This window comes from Phyllostomus hastatus, unplaced genomic scaffold (genome assembly GCF_019186645.2).
Source record: "Phyllostomus hastatus isolate PE091 unplaced genomic scaffold, TTU_PhHast_1.1 phas_scaffold_1674, whole genome shotgun sequence".
Lineage (NCBI taxonomy): Eukaryota > Metazoa > Chordata > Mammalia > Chiroptera > Phyllostomidae > Phyllostomus > Phyllostomus hastatus.
In genome coordinates, this window is record NW_025334011.1 from 4,288,403 (window position 1) to 4,313,480 (window position 25,078).

The 25,078-nt window shown below is 34.1% G+C and overlaps 1 protein-coding gene across 4 annotated transcripts in view; it reads left to right on the top strand.

Annotated features, from left to right (window-relative positions):
* The window catches only part of USO1 (USO1 vesicle transport factor), a 69,076-nt gene that overhangs the window by 9,002 nt on the left and 34,996 nt on the right, over positions 1-25,078 (top strand). For 2 of the 4 annotated variants that reach the window (XM_045858258.1, XM_045858260.1), the window contains exons 2-8: positions 6,699-6,785; positions 6,860-6,924; positions 12,389-12,462; positions 14,280-14,291; positions 18,880-18,980; positions 19,337-19,439; positions 19,593-19,648. In XM_045858258.1, the coding sequence (XP_045714214.1) occupies positions 6,699-6,785; positions 6,860-6,924; positions 12,389-12,462; positions 14,280-14,291; positions 18,880-18,980; positions 19,337-19,439; positions 19,593-19,648 (498 nt within the window). The remainder of the gene's footprint in view (positions 1-6,698; positions 6,786-6,859; positions 6,925-12,388; positions 12,463-14,279; positions 14,292-18,879; positions 18,981-19,336; positions 19,440-19,592; positions 19,649-25,078) is intronic. The other 2 variants (XM_045858259.1, XM_045858261.1) reach the window with 1 other exon arrangement.

Consider the following 25,078-nt stretch of genomic DNA (forward strand, 5'->3'; position numbering starts at 1 on the left):
TTGACTCTCATTGGTTTCCAGTATGGTTGACTGATTTGAGTTTAATTGTCTAAAGTCACTAGAGAAAAAGTTCTAATGAAAATCCCCAGTTGGGAATAATATGTACGTGCCAATAACACCCAAGTTTAAGAGATAAAATGCATGTTTACATTTCTAAAAATAGTCTCAATACACACTCAAACTTGAGAATGAATGGATTTTATTTCTGTAAGTATAAATAGTATAGTTTAAATTGTGATTAATTTTAATATATTTAAGATACACTTTTTTAAATCCTCACCTGAGGACATGCTTATTGATTTGGGAAGAGAAGGGAGCGGGGAGAAACATCCATGTGAGAGTGAAACATCAATCAATCCCTGGTTGGGGCCAAACCCACAGCCTAGGCATGTGTCCTGACTGGGAATAGAACCAATGAGCTTTCAGTTTGCAGGATGGCACTCCAACCAGCTAAGCCACACAGGCCAGGGAAGGGAAGGTACATTGTGTAATTACCTTAAAAAAATTGTGATCAATCATCATTCCCAGAAACAACAGGCATTTAAAATTATTATAAAAGGAAATGCTCATATTTGCCTGTGCAAGCTCCTGTGGCCAGAGACCATAGCTCTGTTTTGGGTAGCACAAGAACAAAGATACATGTGTAATCAATGTGTTTGAGTAATAACTGGATTATAATCTTAAAAATTTGTGCTTTATCCTGTAAGCAACAAGGAGCCAATTGAAGATATTTTTATTATAGTAGTTTATTTTTATCAATGAAGAGCTGATTTTATATTGTTTTGATCAGTGGAGTGAAAATAGCATCTTTGGGAGTGGGGGCGTGTATGGAGTAGGGGTAAGCAATGGGGGAAAAGGCAGAACAACTGTGACTGAACAATACATATTTTTAGAAAAAGGTATTTTCAGACAAAAGAAATAACAGTACAGAACCTATAACACAGTAGTTCATTTTAGCTGCCCTGTAACAATTATACTTAAAACTAACACTGTCTCTAGCTTGGACACTCTACCAATATTCTCATGGATAGGAATAACTGGAATTTTAATTTCCAATGGATTCTCAATCCTATACTGTACCATGAAACTAAGCCCAAATAAAAGGTTTTAAAAGAAAGAAAGAAAAAAGAAAGAAAGAAAGAAAGAAAGAAAGATGGATTTAGTCAGTCATGAAAATATCGTAGAAATTCCAGTAAAACATAAACCATTTCACTTTATTTCATTACTGCTCTTTTCTGCTTATAAAGGTAATAACTGTTATTATCATAATTCAAACATCAGAAGTAATGTAGGAAATGAACATTTCCAGCTACCCTCTAAAAGATAGTATGGTACATAGTCTTTTTTTTTAAAGATTTTATTTATTTATTTTTAGAGAGAGGGGAAGGGGGGGGAAGATAGGCAGAGAAACAACAATGTGTGGTTGCCTCTCACATGCCCCCCACTGAGGACCTGGCCTGCAACCCAGACATGTGCCCCCACCCAGAATCGAACTGGCGACCCTTTGATTCACACGCAGGTTGGCACTCAATCCACTGAGCCACACCACCCAGAGCGGTATAGTGCATAATCTTAATTTTTTCAATATATATTCTAATAGGTTGTTATTAATATAGTTTTAAACCAAAATGAGCTTATGTTAAGCATAGTATTTATAGTTTTCTTTTTTCAGTGACTATATCTTGAACATCTTTTCTTTTTAGTATATATAGATCTGCTTCATTAAACTCAATCAGCTGTATAGTTTACAGGGTGGGACAAAAGCAGGTTTACTGTTGTGAGTACACAAAACAGTTTATTCTTGTATTATTTACTAATTATTGTATTATTTTTATAAAAACAATTGTATATCTACTTTTGCCCCATCCTATATGTGTACCATGTGTTAGTTCACTGCTCTCTGACTGATAGATTAACCTTTAGATTTTTTAATTAAACAGAAATTTATTACTCACAGTTCTGGAAGCTGAAAATCTGCGATTGGGGTGCCGGCACAGTCGAGTTTACGACCTTCTTCCATATAGCAGACTTATTATATCCTTATAGGGTAGAAGGCAGATTTCCTTTTTAACTATTGAAAATGTTACAAAGAATATTCTTGTATAGAATGTGATGTAGTTGTGGGCATATTTTTAAAGGATAAATTCCCAGAAGTAGGAATGCCTGACTGAAAGGGTATGAACATTTTAAGTTGTCATATTTTTGTCAAATTGCCACTTTTTTAGGTTACCTTACTTCTGAGAGAATATAAGCAGGTTCACTAATTTCTATCTTTGTCCTGGGTAGTTCTATTATAAAATTTTTGAAGATTATTTAATTAATTTACTTACTTACTAATTAAAAGATTTTATTTATTTATTTTTAGAGAGAGGGGAAGGAAGGGAAAGAAATACCGATATGCAAGAGAAGCATTGATGGGTTGGTTGCATCTGGCACACCCCTAACTGGGTATCTGGCCTGCAACCCAGGCATGTGCCCTGATTGGGATTCGAACTGGCGGCCTTTCATTTCATAGGCCAGTGTCCAACCCACTGAGCCATACCAGCCAGGGCTATTATAAAAATTGTATTGAAATGTGTAGAAATGTACACATGTCATATGTGTAAACCTTAACCTGAACATACCCAGGTAACTGTCACCCAGATCAAGGAACAGAACAACATTGCTAACACCGTTGAAGTCCCAGTTGTGCTTCATTCAGTCACTGCCAGCCCCCATGATTCAATCACCAGCCCCCACAGGACAGTGATTACAGTCCTGACTTCTAACAGCATAGATTACTTTTGCCTGATTTTTATTTTATAAAAATGGAATCATTTGGTATGTGCTACTATTATTTTAATTTTAATTTTGTGAATCTGTTAGATAAAAATAACCTCATTGCTATTTTATTTATCTTTATAATAACTGAGATTACTGTCTTTGTGTATATTTCAAAGCTTTCAAAAAAACAAACAAACAAAAAAAAGTAACAGTGCTAACCTGGCTGTGCAGCTCAGTTGGTTAGAGCATCTTCCTGATCCAGGGGTGTCCAAACTTTTGGCGTCTCTGCACCACACTGGAAGAAGAGTTGTCTTGGGCTACACATTAAATACATTGTGACACATAATCACAAAAAAATTCATAATGTTTTAAGTAAATTTACGATTTTGTGTTGGGCCGCATTCACAGCCATCCTGGGTTGCTTGCAGCCCACAGGTTGGACACCCCAGTATGAGTACACACAGCTTGCAGGTTCGATCCCTGGTCAGGGCACATACAAGAATTAACCAACGAGCGCCTGAATAAGTGGAACAACAAATTAATGGTTATCTCTTTCTCTCTCCCACCCTTGCTCTCTCTCTCAAAGCAATAACTAAATTTTAAAATTTATATTAAAAATTTAAAAAATTTTAATATAAAACTAACAATGCTGAAATGTTAGTTTTCAAAAGAAATGACTGACAATAGAAACAAAGCAAACCCTGTCATAGGCAGTGTGGCTCAGTTGGTTGGGTGTTGTCCTTCAAATCAAGAAGTCTCTTGTTCGATTCCTGGTCAGTGCACATGGCCTGGGTTGCAGGTTCAGTCCCTGGTCAGGGCACATACAGAAGGCAACCAATCAGTTATAAACTACCTAGAAAAAAAATTAAAGATGTACAAGACCCAAGTAGAGGAAATTACAATCATGCTTATTAGGAGAACTATTTTGGCCTAAGAAATTTTTTAACCTGGGTAATGAGGTTTATGTTTGCAAAAGATAATTACGTAGTTTTTCCAGTGGTAAAAAAAAAAAAAAAAAAAACTTATACTAGGAAAATTATTAACCAGTTATTTCATAAAGATCAAGTTGTATTATTTCCAACTTGGAAAGTCAGTATAATTATTATGAAAGTAAATATAGTTTAACATAAGAATAATCTCTAAATGAGAGCAGTTAAAATGAATAAAATAAAGCTAGGCTTGGTCATCATACTGTATCTGCTGTATGAAGAAATGCAAATCAGCATAGTAAAGACTTAGAAATCCTGCAGTGCAGAAACCTATTTTGTATAATCTTGTGTTTCCCACTGCTTCTGTGGTCATAGAAAATCTATTAATATTTCTGGGACACTAGAAATCTACAGAACATAATTTGGAAAACACTATTAATTCAGATACATTCGGTGCAAAAATTTGAGTGCTATGCCAAAATCTAATTTATGGAATCTTAGGAAGAACTGTCATTGAAGAATGAATAAATAACCTCTAATAAAGTAGTAACTGAGTGTTAGCACTACAAAGGACCTGAGTGTAGTGGTTTTAAAAACTGTTCTTTATCAGATGTTTTCCAAGTATTTTCATACAGTCTGTGGCTTTTCATTCTCTTAACAGTATCTTTTTAAGAGCAGAAGTGATAAAGTTCAATTTATTATGTTTTTCTTTCATGGATTGTTTTCTCAATATATACCTGAGAAATAATTGCCTAACTAAAGGTCACAAAGATTTTCTCCTATGCTTGCTTCTAGAATTTTTATAATTTTAAGTTTCCAAATTTTAAAAAATTTTAATTTATTTATTGATTATTTTTGAAATCTTCGTTGTATTTTTTCCATTACCATTTATCCCCTATACCCATCTTCCACCTCCAGCCCCCTACTCCCCCAGCAAGTACCACACTGTTGTTCATGTCCATGAGTCCTTTTCCTTTTTTGCTCTATTGCACCACCCCTAACCTCCACCACTAGAGCTGTCAGCCAGCTCTCTCTCTATGAGTCTATCTATATTTTACTTGTTAATTCAGTTTGTTCATAGGTTCCACATATGAGTGAAGTCATATGGTATTTTTCCTTCTCTGACTGGCTCATTTCACTTAGAATAATGTTCTCCAGGTCCGTCCATGCTGCTGAAAAGGGTAAAAGTATCTCCTTTTTTTATAGACAAATAGCATTCCATTGTGTAAATGTCCCATGGTTTTATCCACTCATCTACTAATGGACACTTGGACTGCTTCCATATTTTGTGATTGTAAATAATGCTACAGTGAACATAGGGGTGCTTATGTTCTTTCGAATAAGTGTTTCCAGTTTCTTTGGATATATTCCCAGAAGTGTGTATGCTGGGTCAAGAAGCAGATCCATTTTCAATTTTTTGAGGTGTCTCCATACTGCTTTCCACAATGGCTATACCAGTCTGCATTCCCACCAACAGTGCAAATCGGTTCCCCTTTCTCCACAACCTTGACAGCACTTGTTTGTTCATTTATTGATGATAGCCATTCTGGCGGGTGTGAGGTGATATCTCATTGTGGTTTTAATTTGCATGTCTCTGATGATTAGTGACATTGGGCATCTTTTCATATGTCTATCGGCCATCTGTATATTCTCTTTGGAGAAGTACTTATTAAGGCCCTTTGCCCATTTTTTAATTAGATTATTTGCTTTTTTGGTGTTGAGTTTTATAAGTTCTTTATAAATTTTGTATGTTAATCTCTTATCAGATGTATTGGCAAATATGTTCTCCCATTCAGTGACTTGTCTTTTTATTAATGTTTACTTTGCTGTGCAAAAACCTTTTAGTTTGACGTAGTTCCATTTGTTTGTTTTTTCTTTCGTTTAATTGCCTGAGGAGATATATCAGAAAAAATATTGCTATGAGCAATGTCCAAGATGTTACTACCTATGTTTTCTTCTGGGATTTTTATGGTTTTGTGTTTAACATTTAAGTCTTTAATCCATTTTGAGTTTATTCTTGTGTGTGGTATAAGAAGGTGGTCTAGTTTCGTTTCTCTGCATGTATCTGTCCACTTTTCCCAACACCATTTATTGAATAAACTACCTTTAGCCCATTGTATGTTTGTTTCCTGTCAAATATTAATTGACTATAAAGGTGTGGGTTTATTTCTAGGCTCTTTATTTTGTCTCATTGATCTATGTGTCTGTCTCCAATTTTTTTTTTAATGAAAATTGACATACGCACATAATTTGGTACTTTTGCTTCAGTAGGGTCACAATTTACATACAGTTTTACAACTTGCTTTTTTTCACTATTTATTAAATCATAGTATATTTGCATCAATTCAGTTAATTCTTTTGAGTAGCTGCATAGTATTCCATCAAAGAATGTACCACAGTTTATTTTTTCTTTTGCTAAACAGTTAAATTCTTTTCAGTTTTTTCCTATTGTAAATAATCTCAAGGTTTATTTTAAAATTTAATTTGAATTTTAATTCTGGTAATTTTATTAAAAGCTTTTATAATAGAAATTTTCATTCCTTGTAGATTATGAAGTACAGTCAAAACTAAAAAAATTTTATATACAGTTCTGATTTGTTCAGATGTAGGATGAATTTATGATTTAAACAATTATTGTTTACAAGTTTTTAAAAATAACTTTCCATCTTTGGCCATAACCCTAATGGATTATGCTCTCCTCTTTGTTCATAAGCATGTTTAGAGAACTCTGGTTCTATTAGTGGTTTCTCAATTTATGTGACATTTTACTTGACTTCTCTTCCACCAGTTTCACTTTTCAAGTCTTTGTGAAAAAATGTGTGTTTTCTGTAATGAGATTATAATATTACCCAGTTATTTAGATTTATGTAAGATCACTTTCATGGCATCCCATTTGTTGATTTTTTTTTTAATATGGTGGTATGAATTTGGGGAAAACTTAATGTTTCTTTCTTTGTTTTTTTTTTTTTTCTGTTCTGCTAATGCTATTTCATTTTTCCATGACAGATTCAAAAACTTTGTGACAGAGTAGCTTCATCTACTTTACTCGATGATCGAAGAAATGCCGTGCGTGCTCTCAAATCATTATCTAAGGTCTGTAATATATTATTAGTTATTAAGTTTATTAAGTTGGATATTAGTTTCTTTAACATTTTTCTTTTGTGCAGAAATATCGCTTGGAAGTGGGTAGTCAAGCTATGGAGCATCTCACCCGTGTGTTACAAACAGATCGGTAAGTCTGTTTAATGATTTTTTTCCCTAATTTTTCTTGAAATTTTAATTAATTTGTTTTAGAGCCTCTAATCAGGGAATGATGGACATATTACAGCTATTAATTTTTACTTTTAGTTTTCATTTCAGTAAATATATATTGGCGTACACCACTGTGCTAAGCATTAGGACAATCTCAGCCCTTGGGGGCTGAAAAGTTTCCATTATATAAGAATGGAATGAAGTATCTGCTAATGAAAAGATTAAGATTTTGTGTTCCAATGGGCAAATGGATGTTTTGATACTCACTTAAATATACTATGATGTACTATTCTATAATGTATACATGTTATGATATATCAATTATCCAGACTTGCTTTTTTTTGGAGAAATAAACTGTACTAATAGAGAAAAGTGTTAAATCTGGACAGAAAGATCACTCAACCTATTTTTATCTCTTTCAATTTCTCTTTAAGAGATTATATCTGCATTTTTGGTTTTAATTAATAACTAATTATGGATACCTTTTAAATTTTACCTCTACTTAAATGTATCTTACAAGCTTTAGCTACTTAGTGGACATTTTTAACCACATCAAAATCTCTCATAAGATCTCAGATTCAGAATGTTCAAAAGTTAATTTATCTTTGGTTGCCCTTCTTCTAATTGCCTTCCCTCCAACCCCTGCATCCCCTTCAACTTCCTTTTGACCCAGGTTCATCCCAGTTGATAGCACCTCCCATTCAAGGAAGAAACTGGGAACTTGTGCTGAACTGATCCATCTTCCTAACCCATTATGCCCATCAAAACCAAAAAGCAGCTGGAATCCTTAAATTTCTCTTAATTTTCTTTGTTGGTCTTAGTTCTGTCTCTCAATATCAATCACTTAAATAATTTTCATAGCTTCTTTATTGGTTATCTTATGCTGCATAGCAAATTACCTCAAAACTTAGTAACTCAAAATAGTATCTCACAGTTTCTGTGGATCAGGAATTAAGAAGTGGCTTAGGCAGGTGATTCTGGCTCAGGGTCTCTCATGAGGTTTCAGTTGACAGCTAGGAATGCAGTCATCTGAAGGCTTGACTGGGACTGGAAGATATAATTGCAGGATGGCCCATTCACATTACTATTTGCAGGAGTCCTCAGTACCTCACCATGTCTCTCTGTAGGGCTGCTTGGGCATCGTCATGATATGGCAGTTGAATTCTCCAAGAGCAAGGGACCTTAGAACTAAAGGAAAGCCACAATGCCTTTTAGGATTTAGTCTCAAAAGTCACATCACATCAGTCACATTATATCAGTCCCACCACATTGTATCAATATTTGTTAGAAAAAAGTTAATAAATACAGCCTGTAGTTACGAGGAGGAGAATTAATTTCCATCTTTTGAAAGGAGGTATATCAAAAAGTTTTTTGAAATAGTTTAAAACCACCAACAACCTTCAAACTGTATTCTTTGCCTCTGATCTCTTTGATCTTGCACTCATTCTGTATATTGCAAAAATTATGTCTAAAATGTTAATCTTCTGTCACTCACCTATTTAATGCATTTCAGTGCAGTGTGAAGTCCAAGTTTCTCAAAGCAAAGCATATAAGCTTTTTAAAGATTTTAATGCTGCCTGTCTGTCTAACTCAGGGGTGTCAAACTGATTTTTACTGGGGGCCCCATCAGCCTTGTGGTTGCCTTCAAAGGGCCAAATGTAATTTTAGGACTGTATGAATGTAACTACCCTTAACAGTTAAGCGAGAGCTCGGCGCTGCCGCCAGGTAGAAACAAGGTGCTGGCCTGGGTGAAACAAGGTGGAGAGCCAGATTCAGCCCACAGCCCTTGTGTTTGCCACCTGTGGTCTAACCTAATAGCCTCTTTTTCAATTATATTTCAGCAATGCACAGCTGATACCAGTTAGAACCTTTTCTCCACAGAAAGTGTAATCCATATCGGTTACCTTTTTTCAAAGCCAGCTAATTCTAATGTATTTGAATAAATGCATTACATGTGTCAGGATTGTGTGTGTTATTAAGACCAAAGTGAGTAACTGGCAGGCAGAATAATGCCCCGCCCCCAAAGATGTTCACATCATAATCACCACAGCCTATGAATGTTACCCTAGATGGCAAAAGGAACTTTGCATATATGATTAAATTAAAGACTTGGATATGGGGATATTGTGCTGCATTATCCAGGTAGGCCCAGTGTATGTAATCACAATGCTCCTTAAAAGTGGAAAAGGAGTACAAAAGAGAAGGTCAGAATGAGGTGATGTGAGCTGATCTCCACTTGATTTTGCTGGCTTGAAGATGAAGGAAGCTGGCTTGTAGAGCTGTAAAAGGTGAGGAAGTGGGTTTTCCCCTGGAGCCTACAGAAAGGAAGGCAGCCCTGCTGAGAGCTTGATTTTAGTCCAGTGAGACCCATTTCAAACTTCTGACTTACTGTGACTGTAAGATGACATATTTGTATTGTTGACACCACAGAGTTTGTGGTAATTTGTTATAGCATCAAAACTAGTACATTAACTAAGTTAGTTATCTTTTAAACAATATTCCAAGTTAGAGAAAGTGGATCCTATTTCAAAAAAACTTCAGTGTGATGATTATACATGCATGTAATCTTTCTTTTTCATTCATTCCCTGTATTTTTATTCCATGTATCATGTTTTCACTGAGTCTTATAAAGTTAGTAATGAAATGACTTTCTCAATATGAAAAATAGAATGTTACCTCTTATATAAAGTAGCACTTATTGTCATTTTTAGTGCACAACAGAAAATAAATGTGCAGATATTTTTGATATAAAGGTTAAGAAATACATTTTTAAAAACATTGATTTCACATTTACTGTGTGCAAGGCACTGTGCTTAGAAATAGGTATACCATACAGTGTTGTGCATGTATGAGCTACTAATTGTGCATGTTAAAAGGTGGCTGCCTCATAGAGAGCTATGTTTCCTTTCTTGGCATGATTTAAAACTACAGCCATGGCTTCCCTACAGCCACCTTGGGAAGAGCTGCTTATTCTCCTAAATCCCATGTTCACGGCTTGAACATTGTCTAATTCTCATTGATATTTCCAAAGCACTACATCTCAATAGTTTTTTTTTAATTGAGATATTTATATACATAAAGTTCACTTTTCTAAATGTGCGTATCAGTGGGTTTAGTATTTTCACAGATTTGTGCAACTATCATTATTTTCTAATTCCAGATGGTTTACATCACTTCAGAAGAAATCAGTTCTTCATTAGCTGTAATTCTCTATTCTTTCATCCCCGCCAATGCTTGGCAAATACTAATCTACTTTCTGTCTGTATAGATTTGAGTATCTTGGACATTTTATATAGATGGAAACATACAATATGTGGCTTTTATGTTGGGCTTCTTTCACTTAGGGTCATATATCAAGATTTATCCATGTTGTAACATATTAGTAGTTCACTTTTTTAAATAATTTTTTTAAAGATTTTATTTTATTTTTTTTAGATAGAGGGGAAGGTAAGGAGAAAGAGAGGGAGAGAAACATCAATGTGTGGTTGTCTCTCACCCGCCCCCTACTGGGGACCTGGCCTGCAACCCAGGGATGTGCCTGATTCTCATTTACGATCAGTTTGTCAGTTTCTGCACAAATGACAGCTAGGATTTTTATAGGGATGTGTGAATCTGTAAATCAAGTTAGAGAATATTACCATCTTAACAATATTATACATTTCTATCCATGAACACAATGTCTTTTCACTTATTTGACTTTTGAGTTTTTTATATTGACCATGCACCTTCAACTTTGCTGAATTTATTTACTAGTTCAAATAGTTTTTTAGTGGATTCTATAGGATTTTCTATATACAAGAATGTCATCTGTGATTAGGTATAGTTTTACTTCCTACTTTCCAATCTGTGTGTCTTTTCCTTTTCTTGCCAAATTGCTCTAGCTAGAACCTACAGTTCGCTGTAGGGTAGAGGTGGTTAGAGGGGATATCTCTGACTTGTTCTTGATCGTACGGGTAAAGCATTCAGTTTCTCGCCATTGCATTTTCATAGATTCCCTTTGTCATTTCAAAGAAGTTCTCTTCTATTCCTAGTTTCTCAAAAGGTTTTTAAAAGAAGCCTCTCAAAATTTCTCAAAACCGAAATGGTGAATCATAATAATTTAAAAACCCACTTTATTTGAGATTTACATCCTCTCATTATGACCTTCTTTGTCCCTCATCTGTGCTTTCATCTACCACTCCTAATCACTTCATATTCGCTAAATCTTTATGCTGGGGTCTGATTCTTGCTTTTCACTCTAAATGCCATCATCATCCATTTTGTTTTCAACATTTGTGTTTATCAATGACTACAAAATATTATACTTCTTGTTACTATAAATAGTATATATTTACCATGAGATTTTTTATATTTTAGAAAATAAAGTATGCAGCAGGGAAACAAACTCTAGTAGTGCAAGTAGAGATAACACTATTATGTTTACATAAGCACTATGTATATATGTTACAAAGCATATATATAAACATGACACACCTATAACTTTGCTTAGGTTGAACTAATTTTACTAGTTTTAAAGTGGATTTATTTTACAAATTTATAGGATTTTTTTCAATGTATAAAGACAGATAAATATATATTTTGCTAAATGGGATCATTCTGTACATTAATTTTTATATTCAATATTTTCCTACTGGCATTAAGCCAAGGATGTTTTCATTAAACATTCTTTGAAATACATTTTTTTATTGTTGCTTTATATATGGATTAACTATACTATTTTTGTTGTTATTGAACATTTAGCTTGCTTCTAGTTTTTCACTATTACAAATAAACTTTTACCTACACCATTGCTGATATCAGCTATGATGTCCTGAGGGTGTCAACATTGCAGCCCACAGACTGGACAGTCCCCAGGATCTCTTTAATGGTTCCAGAGAGTTCTCTAGCTAAAGATTTGTGCTGCATCTTTGGGGCAGTGTTGACAGTCTGTCTCATCAAAAGTGGTATTTCCATTGTGCGTAATGTTTTTTTGCTTCTTTTTGTCTTGTGGTGGTTCTTTGAGGGCTTTGATCATCAAGGCACAGGCAGAAGGCACTCCCTCAGTCTGGGCCTGTCTGTCCTGTACGGTCAGTTTCACTGTAATCCTCAGACCCTTCCAATGACCAGTGCTTTGGCGGTTTCGATGTCATCACAAACCTTTTTTGGAGACAGGTCCAGGGGGCCGGTCTTGGGGGCCTGGGCAGACATGGCACCAACTTCCCCAGCTGGTGCACCTCAGGTATATGACTTTGATCTTGGGGTCAAACTCCAGCAGTATGGTGGAGGTAGCTGGTGTTGAATGACCTGGGATTCAGGACCACCAAAGAAAGTTGCACCTTTGCCTCCTCTGAACCAAAAGCAGGATAAATTTTAAAAATGAAGTTAATATTTTGCTAAATAACTAAAAATGATTATAACAGTCCATACTCTAACAATGTATAAATGTAATACTTTCTTTTTTCCAGTTCGGATTCTGAAATAATAGGTTATGCTTTGGACACACTATATAATATAATATCTAATGATGAAGAAGAAGTAGGTAAGTTTCTTTTACTGTATTTTTTGTATATAAAGTTAATTGGATTGTACTAATTTTGCTGGTTTTAAAAGTTGAATTTATTTTACAAATTTATTTATGTGTTTTTCTTTTTTCTTTATTTTTTTAATCAATAAAGGAAAGATATATGCTTAGTTCCAGAAAAGTATCTTTAAAATGATTGCCTTGTATGTCATTTGGAGATAGAATTAGATTCTTCTCTTTTAAAAAATACCTGTTGGAGTGTTTGGTTTTAGGTAAGCAATATGAATATTAGTAATCTCTGGATTAAGTAATCATTTTTGGCTATTGGTTGAAAATCAAACATTTTTATTTATATGTTATCTGGTGAGTGGTATGAAGAGTTTTTCCATAATAAATACATAAACTTTTACTGTAGGACTAATGTTAATTTATAAAGAACAACAATTTGTTAGATTTAGAAGTTTTTTTTTTACATTGAATCTGTTTTCTGTGACATAATATGTTTGAATCAATACATTTCTTTGTACATCCTTCCTTTCATGTTTCAAGTTACTTGCATACTAAAAATGAGGTATTATTTCATTTACTTTATTTATTGTCAGTGTGTAAAACACTTGACTGGAAGTCTGTATACAGTCTGTTTATGTATTATAAAAACACATATGCATTGAATAGCACTTCACAGTGCTGTTTAAGAGTGCTTTCCTCATAGCAGATTGGCTGTTGCAGTTGGACATAGTGGGTTTTTCATTATTCTGGACAGTCAGAATGATGGACATATGGATGCATTTTATAAGTCTAATTTATATTGACATTTAGGATCTTTTAAAATTCTGAGTAAATGAATGATAAAGAAATGTAGATGATATTGAGTTTGTAGTGTTTTTTTTTTAAAATACAAGTAGAGCAGAAATATGTGGAAATATTAACTTCATAGAATATCAGTAATGGGAGCATTTGAAACCGGATTGTGTTGAATAGTCACAATTTCTTAGACTTAAATATTATTTTTCTTAAATTTTATTTCTCTGTGCTATCTAGCTTACAAGTAACTTTATTCATTCCTCAGGGATTAAAAATCTTTAGTAAATATAGTTTAGTACCTATGGAAAATGAAGCTGTCGGTCAGTACACACAAGAAAATACTTTCAGGAAAAAGATACTTATTTTGTCTAGTTATTTCTCTAAGAAAATTAGGTGTAACACTTGCTATAATATGTTAAAAGACTTTCTGCTGTTTCAGATTAGAAATTTATCTCTTTTTCTAGTTAGTGTATAGCAGATGATTTTTCTGTTTTAAAAAAATCATATAGCAGCAATAATTTTTAGTTACATGGTTTCCTTTGTCATAAATTTATAATAATCATGTTCAGAATCCAATTTTTTCTTTCTCTTTATGTATTTGGGTTCTTTATTTATAATTTAATATCCAAAAAGGATCCTTTGTCTAAAACAAGATAAACGGTTTGGTAGAGAAATAGTATTAGAATCACTTATTTGAGGGAAGATTAAAATGGGAACTTAAATTTTATCAAAAGGTACTTCTTACCTGACATAATGAACTTCCTCTGAGTTATTTACCTTGGAGATATTTTATAACCCCTTAATTTATTGAAAAAAATCTGCCTTATCATTCTCAATATATAGTATATGCTATATGTCTTTTGTTATTGAGTAAAATGAATGTGAGTTTCTTCTGTGTAGACTTATTTGACATTTTAAGCTTTTATTTATTTTATTGTTAATTCTACTACATAAACTATTTTCATCATCACCCACATTCACATATTTATTTATGTATTTATTTATTTATTTATTTTTGTCTACCTTTTCAGATGATGTTGAAGGTAAAAGGTTGTATTTACATGTGCATGATGCTTTTAGGCACAAATTCTGGTAATATAAAAGGACACTGTCAAGTATTGTTTCTGCTGGCTGGTAGATTGAGATTTGTTTCACTATATAAGAGTTCCTTAATTTAAAAGGAATATATGATAATTGTAGAACAGTCCATTTGACTTACTTTTCATGTGCTTCCTAGAAAAATTTGAGACAATTTATTTAAAAATAAAAATAATATTTGAATATGTATACATACAGCTGTATACATATGAATTTTACCCATGTACAAAAAGAACTGGAAAGTGTTTCAGTTCAGAGAATACTTAAATGTTGATATTGTCCCTTTAAAATAATGCATGTACAATAATGTCTGGTTACTAACATTTTTAATATTAATTCACAGAACTCACCAATATTGTATTTCTTTTTTTTTGGTAGTCTGTTTCAAGTTTCACTTACTTTTAACATTCATATTTCTTTAACTCATAATTTAAGTTACCAAGTTTTATTTTATTTTGTTTCACCATTTTTTCTGAGATCCTCAACTCTTTGAAATAAAGAAGGGAAGCCCTGGCTGGGTGGCTCAGTTGGCTGGAGCATCATCCTGTCCACCAAAAAGTTGCAGGTTCCATCCCTGAGGAGGGCACATACCTAGGCTGTTGTCCAGTTCCTTGTTGGGGTGCATATGGGAGGCAACTTGTGGATGTTTCTCTCTCTCACCACACTCCCCCCTGAGCAGAATCAATAAACATATCCTCAGGTGAAGATTTAAAAATAATGAAAAAATAAAATAAAATAAGGAAGGGAATATACTTATCTACAGGAGGTTTAAAACAGTACACAACAGAGTTGCCTACACCTAACAAAAAACTAACAAAGAAACTAACTTATTAAGGTGTGTAGTATTACCTTTTGTGACGTTTGAATTCCTTGTTTGAAAGCATAAAATGCCTAAGCACTCTGCCGTGACTCTTGTGACAGTAAGCTGTGCCCTGATGGCTAGCACAGATCAGTAGTTGTTGTTTCTGCCATTGTTTCATCGTACTTGTGTGGAATAATAAAACTTAAAGTGCTTTTATGTCCGTTATCTTATTTGCTCTTCATAGCAACCTTGAGGTATGTGGTATTTTTCTGTTTTCTAAAAATGGAAGCCCAGAGACCTGTAACTTATATACTGTTATCTAGTAAGAGGATAATGGTATTTTTTTGATACATTCTTTTATTTCTTTTTTTTTTTAATATTTCATAGATTTCAGATTAATAAATTATGGCCATTTTCCTAACTAGATTCTTTATTAAAACTTATAATTTACATAAAGAGTTTATAGAGAATGCAGACAAACATTTAAAAATGTAGCTGTCCTTGCTTGACTAATTGACCATGGTATGAAAGAAGATACTTGATATTCCCTTACTCCGAGTTAGGACAACTTTTATTAGAATACCTCTTTCTATAAAATAGTTGTCCTCCATAATATGGGTTAGGAACTTGATATGGAGTGGAGTTCCAAAAAGAAGGTCTACAAATGTTTTTGAATATTGTTTATACCTGAAAATACAGAGGTAAATACACTAGAAGAATAAATATATATACATATTTAGTTAAAAGCCAATCATAGAAATAGGCTTGAAATGTTTTCAGGGCTATATAAGGACTTCTTAAAAAGCAATGAGCCCTGGCTGGCGTAGGTCAGTGGATTGAGTGCAGGCTGTGAACCAAAGCATCGCAGGTTCGATTCCCAGTCAGGGCACATGCTTGGGTTTCAGGCCACAGCCCCCAGCAACCGCACATTGATGTTTCTCTCTCTCTTTCTCCCTTTTTTCCCTCTCTAAAAATAAATAAAATCTTTTTTAAAAATTATTTTAAAAAGTATTTAAAAAAATGAAAAGCAATCATTAATTCTGTATACCTGTCTTAGGTTTGTTTTCACTATAGTAACAACAGGCCATTTAGTTCTTGCTTTGTTTTTTCATATCTTACAATAGTCACTTCTATAGGCTATAATAAGTATAGCATATAGTATGTAAAACATAGGATACAAAAATAGACTTAGCTCTAGGAGTTTTAAAATAAGCATATTATGCCTTGGCTGGTGTAGCTCAATGGATTGAGCGCAAGCCTAAAACCAAATGGTGGCCAGTTTGATTCCCAGTCAGGGCACATGCCTCGGTTGCAGGCCATTTCCCCAGTAGGGGTTGCGTGAGAGGTAACCCCACATTGATGTTTCTCTCCTCTTTCTGCTTGCCTTTCCCTCTCTCTAAAAATAAATAAATAAAATCTTTAAAAAATGAAAAAATTAAATTAAATAAGTATATTGTTTACTTGTCTCATATCTTTGGCTACATGTAAAAGAGGTGTAATTCTTCATGGGTCTAGTTTTAGTTTATAACTTTCAGATATAATTATTGTAATTTATAGTAGTTTTAGCTTAATGTACTGCCACACCAAACTAGCTAATTGCTTAGCTAATTTTTGTGGGCCTCTAAAGTTCAGAAGTGCTATTTTATACTTAAAGGAAGTAGAGTTTATCTCCCTAACAGCTTTTTAAGAATAAAGCTTTTGTTCACTCTGCAAGAAAGGAGAGGGGCATACTGTGAAGAGATACACCGGTGTGGAGGGGTGGGGGCTTTCAGCCTTTATTGGATTACAATTGGATTAAAAAAGGGTGGAGGGCTGCTGTCTTGTGGTCCCTGGCTGCTGAGGGACCACACGAGTCCCACCAAACATGAGGCTGCAGTTTGTCACTAACAGCTTTTTAAAACTGACAACATTAAACCAGAAGGAACTGTAGATCCTTGAAACAGGATCATATTTAAACGTTTTCTTATACTTAAATGTTTGTAACTTTGCTCTCCTCCTTCTAGTCCCTAGTCAATCACAGCTATGCTTTTGTCACTGTAGATTACTTTGCATTTTTCTAGAATTTTATATAAATGAGATTATACAGTATGTATTCTCTTTGCTTTGGATTGCTTTTCTTTTCTTGTCATCTGCTGGGTTTTTTCCATTTCTAAATTATATTAATATCAAAATCTCACATTTGAAAAAGAACTGTTTGAGGGATAATAAATAGGTTAGGTCTTGATTGCCAGCTTCATTGGTTTATAATCACTGCCTGGAGCAGTATGTGGAAAAGGATACTGATGTGCAGCAGATGCTGTGATCAATTGGTTGTGTCTGGTGTGGGTTAGGGAATGAGGAGTAATGTATTTGCCATCTCTAAATTGTGTTTATAGTATAGGCAGATTTTAAATGAAAATTTGCTTTGGCAGTTGTTGCTTCAGTAATTTTTACTGATCCTTTATATTTTTTTGACAAAACATTGAAACAACAAATAGTTTAATCTAAAGACTTTTAAGTTTTAAGGACAAATATAAAATCCTATAAAGAATAAATGAGAGATTAAATGACCCTGGCTGGCGTGGCTCAGTGGATTGAGTGCCAGCCTGCAAATCAGGGTCACTGGTTTGGTTCCTTGTCAGGGTACATGTCTGGGCTGCGGGCCAGGTACCCAGTTGGGGGCACGTGAGAGCGTGAGAGGCAACCACACATTGATGTTTCTCTCCCTCTTTCTCCTTCCCTTCCCCTCTCTCTAAAAATAAATAAATAAAATCTTTTTTAAAAAGTGAGAGATTAAATTTCAAGTTCTGATTTTATTGTCAAATAACCTTATAAGATATATATGTTAATTTAAAAAAAGATACTGAAGAATCTCCAGGTAGTGGTTAATTTTATAATATAATTATGTAACACAGTAACACTAACTGTCAGTAAGGACTATATGTTCAATGTTTTCAAGGCAGGAAGTTTTGAGGCATAATTTACATACAATAAAATTTACTTCTTGGGGTTTTATAATCCCTATGTGTATGAGCATATATGTACACAGTAATGTAACCACAATCACATTAGAGATGGGATATTTCTATCACCTCAGTTAAGTTTCCTTGTACCCTAATTAGAAGTTTAACCCAAAAATATCCTCGAGAACCATCTTACCATATTTAAATATTTAAAGAATTAAAATTTGAATTTTGCCATTTTCAACAACATAGATGGCATTTGAGAGTATTATGCTAAGTAAAATAAGTCATGGAAAAGGACAAGAACCATATGATTTCTTTCACTCATGGGATATGAAACAAAAAGCAATAAAAAACAAACAATGAGTAAAAAAACAAACTCATAGTACAGACAACTGAATAGTGGTTACTAGAGGGGAAGAGCAGGGAGGATGAAGAGGGTAAAGGAGGTCAAAATGTATAGAGACAGAAGGAGATGAGACTTCGGGTGGTTAGCACACAATAAAATATACAAATGTGTTATGAAGTTGTTCACCTGAGGTTTATATAATGTTATTAGCCAGTGTTACCCCAATAACTTTAATAATAAACAATAGAAATTTATTTAAATGACATTGAAAATTATTGTAAGGATATGTTTTTTCAGCATAATTGTGGTTTCCTTGGAACAGTTTGGTACCCACCACACTGTTCCAAGGAAATTATCATTTCTGCCTACCTCCCTCAAAAAAAGGAAACTTTAACATAACATAACATCATAGTGAAATGCTTTATCTTTGAATGTTACAGAAGAAAATTCCACAAGACAGAGTGAGGATTTGGGAAGCCAGTTTACAGAAATTTTCATTAAGCAGCAAGAAAATGTCACTCTCCTATTATCTTTATTGGAGGTAATTAAAGAACCTTGCTATTTTTTTATCTTAATAAGCTTCTTTTTGTTACTCTTTGGCTGAAGCATCATATACATAGCTTTTTAAGAAACTGAAATTTGTTGGATCATTGCAAGAGATCACATGCCTATTTTAAGACCTATATATTCTGTTAAAATGTTGTTGGCTTATTTCCATTGTTACAAAATGCTGTTTATTTAGTCAGTAATAGTGAATAAGTTTGATCAATTTGTATTAAGTATTTTTTAATTTCTAAGTTTGCTAAATTTTTGTTTGTAGTTGTTTGTACCACTATTAAATTGATATTTTAAAATGTAAATTATAGATGTTAAATATTTTAAATTCTTATATTGCAGGAGTTTGACTTCCATGTCCGCTGGCCTGGTGTGAAGCTTCTTACTGCTCTTTTAAAACACTTAGGGCCTCAGGTGCAGCAGATTATTTTAGTTAGTCCCATGGGTAAGTGACTTACCTTTCTTATAACATTTTGATTTAAAAGTGAGGATTGTTCCTAAAGAAGGAAACTGAAACCAAGTGTAATAAATTTTTTATAATTTGAATCACTATTTGTATCTTTGATCTGCCAGTATTTTTCATGTGTTTGTGTTCTAGGTGTTTCAAGGTTGATGGACTTATTAGCGGATTCCAGGGAGGTTATACGTAATGATGTAAGTTAAATTTGAAAAAGAAGCCTAAATGCAGCTCTCTTTCTCTATGTGCAGATGAAATATTTGTTGACCCTTATTTATAGTCATAAGGAGTTAGATTTGGAAAATTGGGGTAATGCCAATCTTTTAGACATTTTTAAGTTACATACAAGACCATAGTATTTCTTTGTTTCCTGCCTACCTAGTATTTTGACTTAGACAAATGAATTTGCTATTCATATTTATGCCTTCCAGAAGTTTAGGATTACTTCCATTCTCTTCTAAAAGTCTACCTCAAGAAAGAGTAGAGGAAACATTACTAGAGTGTAAAGTTTGCACATTAAACTATGTAAACTTAACACATTGCATTTGAAATCCTCCCTTCATTTGATTGAACACATATTTTCAATGGTTCTTTCTTGTAATCTCTATTTAACTATAGAGCATGATTTGCTCTGCAGTTATTTTCCATTCTGATTTATTTTAATATTTGCATGTAAGTTGAATATTTTGTGTTGATGTGATGTTGTTTTGTTACTTGAATATTTTTCCCTATTATTTACAACTGTATCAAAACTGTAATATTTAACAGCTTGGAAAAATCCTCTTAAAATTAAATTCTAAAGCTAGGAGAGCATATCACACTAATTTAATCTCCACATTACACTGAGATGCCCAAAACTCATGGAAACCAAGTGACTTCTTCGTTAGTGATGTCTTACTTTTCTTTGTATTTTGGTCTCTGAATCTGTGCCTTACTAATCCTAAGTGCTACTAAATATCATTTGGATTGATCTTGGCCTCACAACTGGTTAGTGGCAAAGCAGAGCAACAACTGAAATGCCCTTGACTTCTAGTCCATACAAACATTTTTTTAGCTTTGTATTTAAAAATTCATAGTATATATGTCAACACAGTATCATGAGTGGTGAAATAACATAGTAATGTAATTCATGAGATGAGCATGTTTTATTCTTTAATCTTCTTTTAAGAATTGTTTTATTTAAATTGATACCCATCTAGTATGAGTATTTTTTCTTGACTAAAATATTACTGTTGATCGTAAACCTAAACTTGTTTCTAACTTTTCTCTTAGCCCTCAGTTTAAATAAGATGATACCATACAAACTAATAAATCCTTCCTGGGGTGTTGTTAGTATCATTGCCATTTATTTTCATTTTCAGATAAATTTTTTGTTTTGCATAACTGCATTGTCCTAGTTCTTTTTTTTTTTTTTTTAAGATTTTATTCATTTATTTTTAGAGAGGGAAGGGAGGGGGAGAGAGAGAGAGAGAGAGAAACATCAATGTGCGGTTGCTGGGAGTTATGGCCTGCAACCCAGGTATGTGCCCTGGCTGGGAATCAAACCTGCGATACTTTGGTTCGCAGCCCGCGCTCAATCCACTGAGCTACGCCAGCCAGGGCTTTGTCCTGGTTCTTAAACAAACCATATTTTTAGGTTTCTACTCTTCTTTCCTGCTCCTAACCTTGTTTATTGTCATTTTTCATTAAGTTTATGATTAGGGATTAACTTATTTTTGTTGTAGCATCTAAATTCTTGGTTTTTACATGTTTTCTAGTTATCTTCTCTTTGATTTCAGTAAACCTATTTATTTGAAATTTTTATGGATACTCACTGTTGTAAACATTAGGTAATGTTATACATGACATTATAGAGTGTTATGTCAGCCATCATATACCACAGTTGACACCAGCAACCAGAGACAAGGAACTGAAACCTCTGGCAGTGATTAGTCATACTCTGTGACTGCCTGGAACAATGTACTACTTTCCCTCCCTCTTTTATGTCTTTTGGGGTTTTTTGGCCTTCTTTAACAATTCTCTTTTTTTCCCCTTTTCCCTTTTTAAAAAAAATCAAGTTAATTTATTAATTTTTAATTATTTATTTATTTAAGAGAGGGAGAAACACTGATGTGCAAAACATACATCAGTTGCCTCTCGCATGCCCTCAACTGGGAACCTGGCCCATAACCCAGACATGTGCCTTGACTGGGAACTGAACTGACAGCCTTTCAGTTTGCAGGCTGGTGCTCAGTCCATTGAGCCACACCAGCCAGGGCTGATCAACTTTCTAATTGAACTCAATGACAGTTGTCAACACTGACTAGCTTCTCTGGGAGTATATTGGTAAAGATTTTTGGCCCCAGTTCGTTTTATATTTAAAACATTGATCTGGATATAGAGAACAAGTTGTCATTTATTATAGGTGTGCTGACACTATCACTTTTATTTGTTACTTAGTGCTTAAAAATTATTTTAAAACTTTCAGAAAACTATGAATTAACTACAAGTTCAATGCTTAGTGATAGACTGTAATTTCATTTTTAAATGAAATTAAAGAGAGAACACAGACAAACCCATCCCCTGAATCCATCCGGTTTTAAGATTTTGTTACAGTTGCTTTATCTGTGCCTCTCCTCACCACTCTCCTTTTTTTTTTTTGATTGGAGCATTTAAAAGCAATCAAACCATCAATATAATTTCACCATAACATACTTCAGTATACATCATGTCAAAAAATATGCACACACACACTTTCTTATATACCAACATCATTGTCACATTTAACAAGTTAACAGTGATGTCTAAGCCCATAGTTTGAATAAGATAACCATTCCACATCCTGGTTTCCCAGTTGTCTCAGAAATGTCTTTTACAGTTGCTTTCTTCAAATCAGGATCCAGGCAAGGTTTCTCTCATTACATTTGATTGTTATTTAATTTATCTAAAGGGCTTGATTAGGTTCCAGTTTACCTTTTTGCTAGGATATTTCCTAGGTGATCAGTGCACTTAATTTTGCAACATATCAGGAAATTCGTAATATCTGGCTGTCTCACTTTTAGTGAACACTGGGTTTGATTCAGGTGGTGACAGCTGGAAACCCTCCATTATAAAGCTCTCCATCAACCTTACCTCAGATTTATCCATTGCATGTGATCATCCATTGATGATTATTGCCTAAATTGGTTATTTTGTTAACAATCAAAAAATGATAATTTTTCTAATTTTATAATTATTTCACATTTATTAAGTTATAGTCTTACACAAAGAAGAACTTTATTTCATCAGGTAGTCTTATTTTATTTATCCTGAAATATATTTTATACATGAAAGAAGACCAAGTAAATAAATCAGTCCTTTAGTTATGTTTTTAAAATAAGGAGTTTGTGTCCACTTACTTTCAATGACCAGTGAGTATACCTTTATTCTTAATAGCATTTTAATGGATGTGTTTGATTAGAGCAATATGTTTCTTTTTTTTAACAGATTTTTTTAAATCCTCACTTGAGGATATGTTTATCAATTTTTTTTTAAGGTTTTATTTAGTTTTAGAGAGGGGAAGGGGTGGAGAAAGTGAGGGAGGGAAACATCAATGTGTGGTTGCCACTCATGAGCCCCCTACTGGGGACCTGGCCCCCAACCCAGGCATGTGCCCTAGACTGGGAATCGAACTGGCGATCCTTTGGTTCGCAGGCCAATGCTCAATCCATTGAGCCACACCAGCCAGGGCTGTTTATCGATTTTTATAGAGAGAGAGAGGAAGGGAGGGAGGGAGAGAAACATTAATCGATTGCCTCCTATATGCATCCTAACTGGGGATCAAACATGCAGTTTAGGCGTGTGCCGTGCCTGGGAATCTAATCAACAATCTTTTGGTGTAGGGGAACAACACTCCAACCAACTGAGCCACCCAGCCAGGGCAGCAATATATTTCTTAATAGTCAGGTGAAAGAAACTAACATGTATTGAGAAATTAAAAGTAGCATGCAAGGTCTGTCCAGAAGGAATCCAGCCATTTAATATGAAAAATAGAGACATTGAAGAAGATAACAAGATACAAAAACTTTGTACATGGGACAATGATGCCTCAGTCCCCTTCAAAGTAGGCACATCGGGACCTCACACAGTTCTCCCAATCACCATCTGCTGCCCTGTCTTATTTTCCTGAATCTCATCTACATTCTGAAATCTCTTCCTTTTCAAAAGTGATTTTAGTTTTGGGAAAAGCCAGAAGTCGCAGGGCACAAATCTGGGCTGCGGGGATAAGGGGTGCTAAGTCACCTGGGTGATTTGATGTTTCGCAAAAAAAACTGCATGAGTCATGATGCACGAGTGCGTACGTTGTTGTGATGAAGCTGCCAATCATCTGTTGCCCATAGCTTCAGCCTTCTGACATCCAAATAGTTTCTGTGGAGGAATGTTCAAGTCTAACACAAAATTTGATGCAGATTCATTGCTCCACACGGTCATTTTGAATGCGACAGCCATGCAGTACACATACTCATTCAGTAGTATCTACTGCCCCCACTGACTAGTACAGTGAAATCATCACTGTTCACACATGTGTATTCCAGTCCACTCTCCTTGGCTGCCAGGTTACATGGATGTCACGCATACCGTTCTCGTTATATTAACAGTGGCTAGACTTTTTCTGGACAGACCTCATAAACATCTGTACATAGTAGGTTCTGTAGAAGTTATTTATCTCCTTTTGTCCTCAGAAAAACCCTGTGACAAAAATATTAACCTTGTTTTACACATGGATTTACTAATACTCAGAACTTACATAATTTGCTTAAAGTTACACAACTAGTAAGTAGGACAGCCATTTTTAAAACCCACTTTATCCTCTAACTCAGAACCTCAGTATGCTTTCTACTCTATTCCTTCCTCCCTTTATTAGCAGTTAAACTCAATTTGGTAGCATTAAGTAGGAGAATTTTATGTCTAAAAATAATCACTTTTGCCTTTCTGATCTTACTGTTGAGATTTGACAGGAGAATGAGTAGAACAGGCCCAATAAGGTCATGGACATTTTTTGTCTTACATGAGTACTTATCTGCCCAGTACTGATAGTCAATAGCTAATTTCCCTCTTTGGGACTTTGGAACTACCTGTTTGCTATTCCTTTTTCTCTGAATTAATACCTGCTTTTTTTTTTCCATAAAATATTTGTGTCTCTTTGAACATTGTGGCATTGTAGGGCTTTTGGGGGCTCATAAAATACTTGTTGTTTGATAGTGAAAGAAGCAGAAATGGGTATCATTGAATTTTTCTTGAGTGATAACAGCTGCAGAATATGTCAGTAAAATCCAGCATAACAGGAGCTGAGAAAAGCTAAAAATCAGAAGCAAAAACTACTGTGAATTGTGTCTTGCCAGATATGCCATTTAGAGGTGTGAATTCTCATTTCTTCCCAATCAACTAATAATTGAATTTTGGGAATTCAGGATCTGTGAGACTACCCAACTTTCTCTGCTAGAATGTGGTGATGTTTATTGATTTATATTCTTGAATTCACACTTTCATGTAATTGCATTGTGAAGCATGTACAGATGTAATCATGCACAACTTACACTATGAAACTTGTATTACGATGGGTGAATATGCAAGAATTATTGAATATATTGCATGGTGAAAAGAGAACT